At 41.9% G+C, this 11,402-nt stretch overlaps 1 protein-coding gene across 1 annotated transcript; it reads right to left on the reverse strand.

Moving 5' to 3' along the window:
• Positions 1 to 220: 220 nt before the first annotated feature.
• Positions 221 to 9,617, reverse strand: Tfam (transcription factor A, mitochondrial). The gene is made up of 7 exons (XM_055598987.1): positions 9,404 to 9,617; positions 8,504 to 8,622; positions 7,333 to 7,403; positions 6,709 to 6,858; positions 5,118 to 5,213; positions 1,462 to 1,518; positions 221 to 1,023 (listed from the first exon to the last, which is right to left on the reverse strand). Exons 1-7 carry the CDS (start codon positions 9,502 to 9,504, stop codon positions 883 to 885), a joined length of 735 nt encoding a protein of 244 aa, XP_055454962.1. The 5' UTR covers positions 9,505 to 9,617; the 3' UTR covers positions 221 to 882.
• Positions 9,618 to 11,402: the final 1,785 nt, after the last annotated feature.

Raw genomic sequence — 11,402 nt, forward strand, 5'->3', positions numbered from 1 at the left:
AGCTGGCTCTGCCCACACAGGCCTTCAGCTGTCACAGATAATCTTCCCAATTTCTGACTTCGGAGATTTATTTTTCACATTTCTCATTTAAAAAATTATGCCACACAAGCTCCATTATCCTCTTATATGAAAAATTTATTTAAAAAAAAAAAAAAAACTCTACTTAAAAAAAAATTATTAACCAAGAAGTTCATCTTAAAATACATAATTCAGAAACATGTTTGGAAAATTAGTTTTTATTCTATGCAATGAAAACAATATGCATAGACTTGGTACATAATTTCTTAGTTTTTACTTTAGGAAAAAGAAAAAGATTTGTAAATATCTTTTGTTCCTATTTAAAAAATGCTATCATGACATCAACAATCACTTATATATACACAAACATCAAATCTATACATGATTTATGCCTAGAAATCACTTCATCTAATAAGACTAGAATCTTCTTTGAAAATGCAGTTACTTCACAGCTCTGTCACACCTGTGAAAGCAGCTCTGGCCCTAGGACACAAGGGGGCACACTCACATGTAATGTGTCATCAATGTGAAAATTTCACAGAACCACAGGCAACTGTCACCAGTGTAAGTCACTCACAGTCCTTTCTACCTCTATCACACGCAGTGAGTCACCACTACACTTAGATGCAGGGACAGTCTCAACTCCCGTTCTTACGCAAAAGGCAGAGTGCGGCATGATCTTCCTCTGTCAGGGCTTGAAATACTAACAGAAATGTGCTCAACAGGCTGAAGTCCATGGGATACAAAATAAGGAGCTGACTATCAAATGTTAACCACCTTTATCCTTGCTAATTTGACAACTTAAGGTGTTGAGGCCTAGTCAGTTTCTTATGCCTAATTACGAAGACAACCCCATCTTCTCTCTTAATTCGCCGTGTTATTTCCTGATCGTTTCACACTTAGACGGATGAGATCACTTCGTCCAACTTCAGCCATTTGGTCTTCCCAAGACTTCATTTCATTATTATAACGAATTTTATCATCTTTAGCAAGCTGAAAATATGCCTGAGAAGAGTGTTAAATATTTCACTTAGAAAAGAGCAATTAATCTCTGCAATGCTTCCATGTACACAGAAATTACACCACTATTCCATGCAGCAAAGGGAAATACAGAAATAGTTTTTAAATACAATGTTAAATGAGGAAAAACTTAAGAGACAAAGTGTTTGGGAAAGTGCTTTCCAAGGTTTGGTGGGTTGTTACAGTTTCAGTACTTGGTGGGAGAGAAGTGGGAGGGGTAGATGGGACAAGCCATATTTTAAGTGCCAGTTTATTTACTGACAAACACTACTGCAAGAAAAGCCAAGCTGGCCTTAACAAGGCAGGCTCTGAGTACTACCATCACTGGTGCTGTTGGGCTGTTGCTACATGAGCCAAGCCTTGCCCTTACACACTCTCAGTCACTTCCAAGAGACGTGTAAAGCCAGAGACTGCGCTACTTACCTGCTTTTCTTCACTAGACATATTTTTCCAAGTCTGATTTATACTCTTCATTTTTTCCTATAAGACAACAGATAGTTAGGATGTACACACCTAAGAAGACAGCAAAGAACATTCCTCATTCACTCCAACAAAGAATCTGCTATCATTCACAAGCAACGTCACCTGACACTTGTTTCTACAGAGCTGTTATATTTGCAAAATGAAAAGGAGTATCTCTTTTGATTAAAGAGGCTTTCCTTCAGAAATAATCTCCACTTTGTCACCAAGTAACTTCACAGGCTACTTTCTCTTCTCTGTAGTTGTTTTATTCTGAACTTGGGCCTAGGTGTTTAGGTGTCCTCACAAGAAGAAAGCAAATGGTCCTTAATTCTACTCAGCTGATCAACAGGCCTGAGTGGCATTCTGGGAAAGAGGCCACTTTACACCCCTCACGCTTTGTTTATATAAAGTAATGGGGGACAGAACACAATTTAATTTTTCACATTCCTCCAAACTCCACTCAACAAAAAGTTTAAGGTACAAATGCATGTGGACAAAAAAAAAAAAAAAACAAAAGGGGCACACCAACACAAACTGTGGACCATGACAGGCCTGAGCGGTAGGTAAGTGGATTGACTGGCATTGGAGAAGAACCTACTACAGTGAGAACCTGAAAGCATTAAGATTTACAAGGCAAAACACAGGTTCCCAGGGGCAACATCAGGTGGGTGACACAGATGGAAAAATGAAAAAAAGCTTAAATGTCCACCATAGCAGATTCCAGGGAGTAAAACAGTCACAGTGAAGAGCAGACACACTTGACGGTAATGGCACTTTGCAAAAAGGCAAGAAAAATACGTGAAAACAGACAGTATTTTAAAAACAGGGATGGGGGATAAAGGAAGGTAGTTCAAACACAGAGGGAGAGGACAGATTCAAAGGTCCATACACAAATATAAATTACATAAAGCCTGAACAGAAAGCAACAAGCAAAGAAACCCAAACTGGTTTATCTAACAATGTCTAAAATTCCATGTAACTTTGTGTCTGTGCATCTATGTACACACACAAACACACACACACACAAACACACACACACACTCTCACACACATATGAAGGTCAGAAGACAACTTGCAAGAGCCAGTTCTCTCCTTCCATCATGCAGGTCTGAGGAATCAAACTCAGCTCAGGCTTAGCTACATATCCCTTTACCATCTGAGCCATCCCACCATCCCAGATTTCATTTTGTAAATCTGTGCACAGTTCTGGGGACAGCCTTGGATGGCCTCACATGCATGATCCTCCTTAACTACTATGATCGGCCTTAACTACCCAAGTGCTGGCTGTATTTCTCAAAAATCATAGTGGCCAGAAAAGCAGTGGTAATTTTAAAATGAAGAAGCTGCATTATTTTCAATCCAGAGCTCTATGCCTAATCTAAAAATACAGGGGAAAAAAGCAGTTTTTAGACATGTAAAACCTGAAGTACTAATTGCCCACATATTCTTAAGGAAAAGCTAGAATGAAAATAAACGCAAAGGCACATGGACACTGATGCAGGAGAAGCTTGGCATGCTGGGATACGCTGGACAGATGACAGCTGCCAATCTGGAATAAATCACATGCTTTCAAACTGAACTAGCATCACATAACATATGTAGTGTGTGATCGCTGACAAACTGGGATTAAAAAAAGATTATAAATGAAACTAGGTAATTTGAATAATTTTTCTTTTGTAAATATACCAGGGATTCAACTACTGACAACACCTCATGCAGGCACATGTATATCTGTACATGTATGTACATGTGTGCACGTGCACGTACATGTGCACGCACACATGTATGCGTGTGCCTGTGTGCATGAGCATCAGAAGGCTGCGGTGTTTGCAGTTCTCACGTGGCTCAGGCTGGTCTGGAATTCTCTATGACCTAAGCTGGCCTCGAAAATGTAATCCTCTTGCCCTGGTCGCTCAAGGACAAGGATCCACAAACATGAGACACCCACCCAACTTAGCCAGTATAAAACGATAATCAAGTTACATTTCTATTATTAAGGCCAGGACCCAGTCACTCAAGCTGCTGGGGAATTCTAGGACCACCTGCATGTACTGACAGTTTCAACACTACTGTATTGAAGTTCTCACCAGCACAGAGCTTCCCATAGTTTTTAAGACAAAAATATAAACCTACCTAAACCAGAGTAAATCAGTGACTGAGGAAATTCTAATGATCACGAAGTAAGCCTTCATTTCTGTAACACTGAGTCATAAAAATTAAAATCCCGACAAGATCTTCCGGCATGGCCACGGCTGTTAACATAGCACCAACCCTTTGTACTCTTGCTACTACAGCTTGTGCACAAGTGTTCACAAGTGTACAGGATCAAGAATTCACACTGTGTTGGAGTGGGATAGATATTTCTTTCCTAGGATTTGAGGACTAGCAGTATGATTCTAGAAGATGCCAGAGTTTAAAAGGAGGAAGAAAGGAAGGAAGATTACTAAATTCGATCCACTTTTGCTAAGTGGAAATAAAGGAACAATGTTGGGTCCTAAAAAACAGCCTGAAAAATAAGTTTCCTTGACTTATCCTAGACTCTAACTTAAAAACAAAACAAAACAAAACAAAAAAAACACCTTTTAAAGGTTAGGAGTTGATAGATAAAGCTGTTTCCATTAAAGGAAAATACTTTGAAGATGAGAACCCATTTATCTAAGATAATTATCTGGGAAAAAAGTTTGATTTTATTGATCACTAAAAAATATATTTTTGGTAAACTGAATAAAAGTTTAAAATCTCAAAGAAAAGTGATTAGGTAAGCAGTACAGCCTGAGAAGAGCCATGTTATACACATATGGCAACAGGACTTGTGAATGAATGTTGGACCCAGTAACTCCAGCAGTGTGCCTGGAGAGCTCAGCGCCCAGTGAGGGATCTGAACCCCTGCACCTCTTAACCACAGCACTTTATACAAGGAAAATACAGCTATCACTGTTGCTCTTGAGGAGAGTTGGACAGACCTTGTGTCCACCACATTCTTGTGACCATGTCCACACGCACAGTCCCATGGCACAGGTCTACCAGTCCTGGTTAAAGGATAAGGCATGATAAAGAGACAAGTCACACCCAACCCAGAAAAAACGAGAGCCTTAATCTCATTCTTTCCAGAGATGCTGAGACTTAGGAGCTGCTAGAGTCAAAAGTATCCAGAAGATTCTTAACTAACATCTCAACGTAAAAACCTATCTCGCTTACATGTAAAGAGCTTATATTACAGAGTTGTGTGTCTGTGTGAACCATGGAAACAGAAGAGTGACTTAATTAGAAATATTTTGAAAGTTGTCCCAGCTCATACCCACAAAACACGTACAGCAACATATGGTAGCCACACACCCCACTGCATGGGATAAAACAGCTTTTGTCTTTTCCAGGGCTGGAATCACTGGCAATCCAAGGTGTTCTGCAGACCCAGCTGGTTCTGCCAGTGATCTATATACTCAGCTACAAGGATTTTTATCTAGAGACACACACAATAATCTTATGCTCACACACAATCCACTTCCGTATTTTCTATTTTCCTTCGTCATGTTGACATGAGGCACCCCTACAACTTCCTACATGACTTTAGACTGAAGTACACACAAACCCAAAGAACAACCTGCAGTTCGGCTTACCTGAACTGAGTCATCTTTAGCCTCTGAAAAGCTTTCAGCTACATAAATGTTGTATGCTGATCGAGGTCTTTTTGGTTTTCCAAGCATAGTTAATTCCTGAATTAAAAAAAAAAAAAAAAAAACTAAAGTGTCGGATACAGTGAGCAGAAAGCCTAATGTTACCTAAAGAAACAGTGCATGACAGAATCCCTGTGAACACTAAAATTTTGTTTTGTTTTCTTGGGATAGGGACTTGCTGGCTGCTACCTTACAGCCATCCTTTTTCCTCTGCTTCCCAGTGCTGACACATAGCCTGTACCACTACACCCAGTCAATAGTGTGATTTGTAGATAAGGTATGTTATGTTTGTTATATCCTGGAAGTCAGAAACTTTTTCAAGCATAAAATATTTTAAAAGTATAATACAATGAGGCATTTCTCCAAAGTTTTTTCCTTTTTTATATTTTTATAGCTTTATATTTTTATAATATTTAATACTGTATTATTATATTTTTATAGCTTCCATGAACTCAATCAGCATTTACATATAAGACTTCTTAAAACATTCTCTTAATCCCAGTTTCATCCTTGCAGGACATCAATCATCATTATACTGGCCCAGTCAACACATGCCTCCACTTAACCAGAGAAACACAGCACTATTTAATAGTAACCTTATCTCATTCCTTCCTTGCACAGCTCACAACATTTAAAATTCAAAAGATATATTCAATTCTTACCCGGTGCCAAGAAGGAAACTAAAGAATAGGCACACAGTATCTTTGCAATTGGTTCCACATTCACTATGATAGATATTATACTTTCCTATATATTTTCTATATTTGGAGAGTAGCAGTATCTGAATTCATAAAGTCCTGGGGCAGGTGAGATGGCACAGCAGATAAAGGTGTGTACTGCACAACCCCAGTAGAGGTGAAAGGACATAATTAACCCCAAAAAGTTGTCATCTGACCTCCACACTGGTACCCTTCTCCCTATAACGTACATACACACATATATGAATAAAATTTTTAAAATGGGGGGATCTGAAGGTGTTAGGAGATCAAGGGTATTAACTAAGGTCTTATCTACATGGGTTTGATTATAAGGAACATTCCTTTGATAAAGAAAAATATAGCCTGATTTTGAAACAGTAGCCTTGATGTGAAAGTAAAGCTAGAAACAAAAAAATTAACCAGCAGATGTTTTAATAGTTATTTATTTGAAAGAAAATAGAATTCTCCTTCAAGGAAACTTCTTACTTGAATAACTGGCATTTTCCTCTGATATGCTAATAAAGGAATTTAGTAGGTTCAGCAACCTTCATGCTCATGTTCCTTTACAGGCAATTCAAATGGGAGTTACTCTAGAAGGCAGGCTCAGAGTAAAGACTCTTGCTGTTCATTCTTCTCTTGTTCAGGCCAGTCCTACTAACAAGTTGCAACCAGGCCTTCCCAGATGGACTGCATAAGGTATGATGTCCCTGCTTTGGCCTGTGGTGTCCAGCACCCGTGCTGCCTCAAATCTGCTGTCACTGACACAAGGGAAAACTACCCTAGATTCTTGGTGATGCTGAGCGTTTTTCACAGCAAACAGTATCAGTGATACTCACTTTCTTCCTTAGTATCGCTTTCTTTCTCAAACGTTTTTGCTTGAGTTCTTTCTCCAACAGCTTCAACTGACTTGGTGATAGCTGTTCTTTAAACCTGGTCATAGCTTCTTTGTACTTTTCCCACTCTGCCTTAAAATCTGTTTCATATACCTGTAAATTAAAATCCCAAATAAAAATCAATGAACTGGTGCTGGCAAGCACAACACATCACATTTGCTAGGGAAAAGACAACTGCATTCAGGTAAGACAGTTGAACAGCCAGGTGAAAATGCACATGCTTGCTAACTGAGGTGCAAGGGCAGCAACTGGCCATCCTTCCTGACTATTGTCAACCACTCACCTGCAAGCTGCTCAATCCTATCAACATCACTCGTGAAACAAAGGTATAGAATACATGGACATGACTGCTGACGGGGAAAAACAGGACTAAGAAGATGGCTCAATTGGTAAAGTGCTTGCCACAAACAGTGTCTATAACTCCTCATGATAGAGAGCCTGGGAGGGCGGGGGGTGGGGGAGAGAGACCATGTCCAAAAGGAAAAGATGTAAGCTACTTAGTCAATGAAAAAATATCCATCCCCAGCTACAGAACTGGTCAGCAAAACTGAAGACATAAGTGCTTACCTTTCTTTCTTCTTCTGGTAGGTCCCTCCACACAGCTGCAATTTTTCTAACTAAGTCTATAAGTCTTGCATCTAGAAATTAGAACAGAATAAAAACGATGTCTCAAGTTTATTTCTTCCGGGCTAACTTCTATAAGCTTTTGTAAATAGCCTAGTGGCTCTAAAACCAAGCTAATTAACATATGTCTCTACACCCTATGAATACAATTTTATCAAGAAAAGCTAAAAATAAAAATAAAAATTTAAAACCTGTTATTTAAGCTTTAAGGAAAGTATGTTACAGACTACCAAAAACAGTAAACCCACTGCTAGTTTAAGCACTTGCATAACCAAATGCTTCAAGTTTCTGATTTCTATTTTTCAATCGAAATATTCTGTCATGTCTTTCAAGAATTATCATTAATAAAACCCAAATGAACCACAAACTAGTCTTGCTCATACAACAATATCTTGCATTTGAATTATAGAAACACCAGATATAAAACTGCTATAAAATTCATCTGTTATAAATTAATCCATTTCCTCTGTTGTCTTAACAGAGGATACAATTGCTTTATCAACCACGTGTTAATTCCAAGTCTTACATATTAGAAGACAGGGTATGGCTACAAACACATCTCATTCTCTCATCTAAAATAGAAGTACCTTAATATAATTTCACAAGTGGGGAGGTACTGTAGGTAAAAGGGCTGTGAAAATCATAAGCAAAGACTAATTTACTAATTCAATGATTGTCATTATATACAAATAAAGGTCCTACAACCCTTTCTCAGGCTACCTGGAAATCTTTCCTACTTGCAATTTTTTTTTTTCAGGAACTCAGATAATTTCCAGTTAAGTGAGCCGTGATTTATAGACCATTATTATATTTTATAGAACACTTCCCAGTAAGTTATTTTACTGCTCCTTCACAAACAATGTCCTATTTCAGAATAGGCCTCAACTTCTCTAGAGTGTTCTGCACTCTATACGCTGTTTTAAAAATACTGTTCTTACTTATATTTAATGAACTTCTATTAGCTATAAAATATTATACAGAATACTAAAGAAAAATGACTGTTGCTTGATGCTCAGGCAATGCAAATCAAGATTGCATTAACAAAAAAAAAAAAAAAAAAAAACAACAAAACAACAACAACAATAGAGAAGAGCATAAGCCCCAAATTCCTTACCTGGGTATTGAGCTTTAAATCTGGGTAGCTGTTCCGTAGAAAACCGAAGGTATGAACTCATAGGTTTCTTTGGATAATTACTGAAGTTGGATGAAAAGCATTTAGATATACAAACAAGGCTACACAGAGATAAAAAGAACCAAACGTCAGATTTGTAACATTCATACACAGACCTCAGATTCTAAACAGAACATCAGCCAAGAACATTAGCCTTCACCTAAAATACTCCCAGCACTTGGGAGGCAGAGGCAGATGGATCTCTATGAATTTGAAGTTAGCCTGGTTAACGAAATGAGTTCCGAACAGCCAGGGCTACACAGAGAAACAAGTAAATAAAATACTAATAACTTTTGAATGATTCCCTTTACCCCTGCTGTGTTAAGAATTAAATGCAAGGGCTCTATTTGTATAAGCATGCTGGAAAGTGCTCCAAAACCGACGACTACGTTCCATAACCAAAGAAATAAAAGACTGCAGGGCTGAAGCCTGCAAACAGGGCACCTTGGGTGACCGAGCCAAGGGGAAGAAGGGACTGCAGGGCTGAAGCTTAAGTCTTGGCACCCTAGGTGACCTAGCCAAACAGAAGAGGGGGCTGCAGAGCTGAAGCCTGCGAACAGGGCACCCTGGGTGACCTAGCCAAACGGAAGAAGCGCCTACGGGGCTGAAGCACAAGCCCTGGCTGCCTGGGCACAGTAGGGGCGAACGTTTCGCGCCACAGCGTCGGAACCAGTCTCCAAGGTTCAAGGAGGAAGGAGGGAGCCCCTCGGCGCCGAGCGGTAGACGGCGACCGGAAGTGGCGTCGGGTGCTAAAGGCGCGAGGACCCTGGCGGCCCGGACACTCGGGGGGCACGAGAGCACATGAGTGACGGACGTGCAGCGCCCCCGGCCCGCGCGGCCTACCTGACAGGCGAGCGCAAGTTGATCCCGCAGCCCGTGCACATCTCGGCTCCCGAGCGCCCGAGCGCCCTTAGGGCGCCCCACATTCCCCGGAGCAGCGCCATCGGTCGGGCCGACCAGGCAATGGACCGGCGCCGCCCGTGAAGAGCCGTCGTCACACGCACCACGAGGCACTCCCCGCGTGGGAACTCCCGAGGTTTGTTATCATGCCCGCCACGCGCGGAGCACTGTGGGAAACCGGAACTTCCGGTCTGCGGCAGGAGGCGGGGCGGGCGGGAGGCGGTGTGCGTCCCCCCTCTTCGGGGGGCGGGGTTGGAGCCTACGGCGAGGCGAGGGTGGCTGTGTTGGAGCGGATGTTGCCGGGGCGGCGGCCGCGGGCCTGGCCGATGTGTGCCGGCCGGCGGCCTGTCTGCCGCTGTAGGATTGCGGACTCGCCTGCCAGCTCAACTTCCTGACGCCGGGGCCGCGGCTTGAGTCACAGAGCCTGGCCCCTGAGGTCAGAGGTCAGTGATAACTGCGGATGCCCGAGCCTCAAACTGCGTGAGAATCCCACCGTGTTTCCTCTGAGGCCACAGGAAAGCACAGCGGGCTACTGAGTGGGAGGAGTGGCGGTGAAGCTTACTGCTTTACATGCCATCTTTTCTTTCAAAGCTGATAGAAAGGGATGGGAATCCTAGGGTGACCCAGAGAGTAAAAGCGCTTGACCCCAAGCCTGGCCCGCTGGGTTCAATCCGCAGGACCTACATGATTGAGAACACCCATTCATGCAAGTTGTCCTCCGATCTTGACTCGCGCGCACACACACACACACACACACACACACACACACACAGACGTACACAGACGTACACACAAAAGTAAATGTGCCATAAAAAAGTAAAGTGAACCCAGCTTGGTGGTGCAGGCCTGTAATCCGAGCACTTGGGAGGTGGAAGCGAGTGTTCAAACTCATTCCCTCAGAGCAATTCAAGACTAGCGGGGGCGGGGGGGGGGGGCATGATACATGAGAGCCTGCCTTCAAAAACAAACAAAGACCAACCAACTAGCCCTTACAATAATAACAAAGCAAAAATATTCTTAACTGAGGAGGGAATGTCAAAGGCCCTAATACTCAGTTTCCCACTTTGCAAATGGTGTGGACTGGATGAGTTTGCCCAGCCACAGCCCTGAGATTGTGTGACAAGGACATCTTGAGATGGATTGATGTAGTATACAATTTGTGCCCTACAAATACTAGGGGTTTGTTTTTTGGGTTTTTTTGTTTGTTTGTTTTGTTTTTGGTTTGGTTTTTATGCAATAGCATGGAAAAGATTAAGAAGATCTAAAGATGTCTTTTTTAAGAGGTATTTATTATGTATACAGTATTCAGCCTTCATGCATGCCTGCTCACCAGAAGAGGGCACCAGATCTCATCTTAGATGGTTGTGAGCCACCATGTGGCTGCTGGGAAATGAACTCAGGACCTTTGGAAGAGCAGTATTGCTCTGAAGCTCTGAGCCCTCTCTCCAGCCCTGATCTAAAGCTATCTTAAGGGCTTCAAGCTGTTATAAATGTTACGTAAGGGCTGGGAGTGTAGCTCAGTTGGAGTGCCTGCATGATACACAAAGCCCTTGGCTTAGACCCTCGGCTTCCCATAAACCAGGCTTGGCATCATAAGCCTTTAGTCCCAGGATTTGGGAGGTTGAGGCAGGTCGATCAGAAGTTCAAGATTATCTTTGGCTACCAAGTAAGTTTCAGGTCAGCTGGGCTACAGATCTTGTCTCAAAGTAAGTTAAATTAATATTTTTTTTTCTTCTTGTGTAGCCCTGGCTATCCTGGAACTCACTCTGTGGACCAGGCTGTGCTGGAACTCACAAAGATCTGCCTGCCTCTGCCTTCCAAGTGCTGGGACTGAAGGCGTGCACCACCATCACCCAGCTTAAATAAATAATTTAAAATAATTATCTCCTGGGTTTGGTGGTGGGTGCCTTTACTCCCAGCACTTGGGAGGCAAGAGGCAGGT

The sequence above is a fragment of the Psammomys obesus genome, unplaced genomic scaffold, assembly GCF_907164565.1.
Source record: "Psammomys obesus unplaced genomic scaffold, mPsaObe1.curated_primary_1811, whole genome shotgun sequence".
In the NCBI taxonomy this organism is placed as follows: domain Eukaryota; kingdom Metazoa; phylum Chordata; class Mammalia; order Rodentia; family Muridae; genus Psammomys; species Psammomys obesus.

Bases quoted from the DNA above. Each gene is read 5' to 3' on its own strand.
- Tfam (XM_055598987.1), bottom strand. From the start codon at position 9,504: ATGGCGCTGCTCCGGGGAATGTGGGGCGCCCTAAGGGCGCTCGGGCGC. The intron at 1,519-5,117 runs GTAAGCCGAACT...GTTGTCTTATAG, and splicing joins CTAAAGATGACTCAGTTCAG to GAAAAAATGAAGAGTATAAA. The intron at 1,024-1,461 runs GTAAGTAGCGCA...CACTCTTCTCAG, and splicing joins TGTCTAGTGAAGAAAAGCAG to GCATATTTTCAGCTTGCTAA.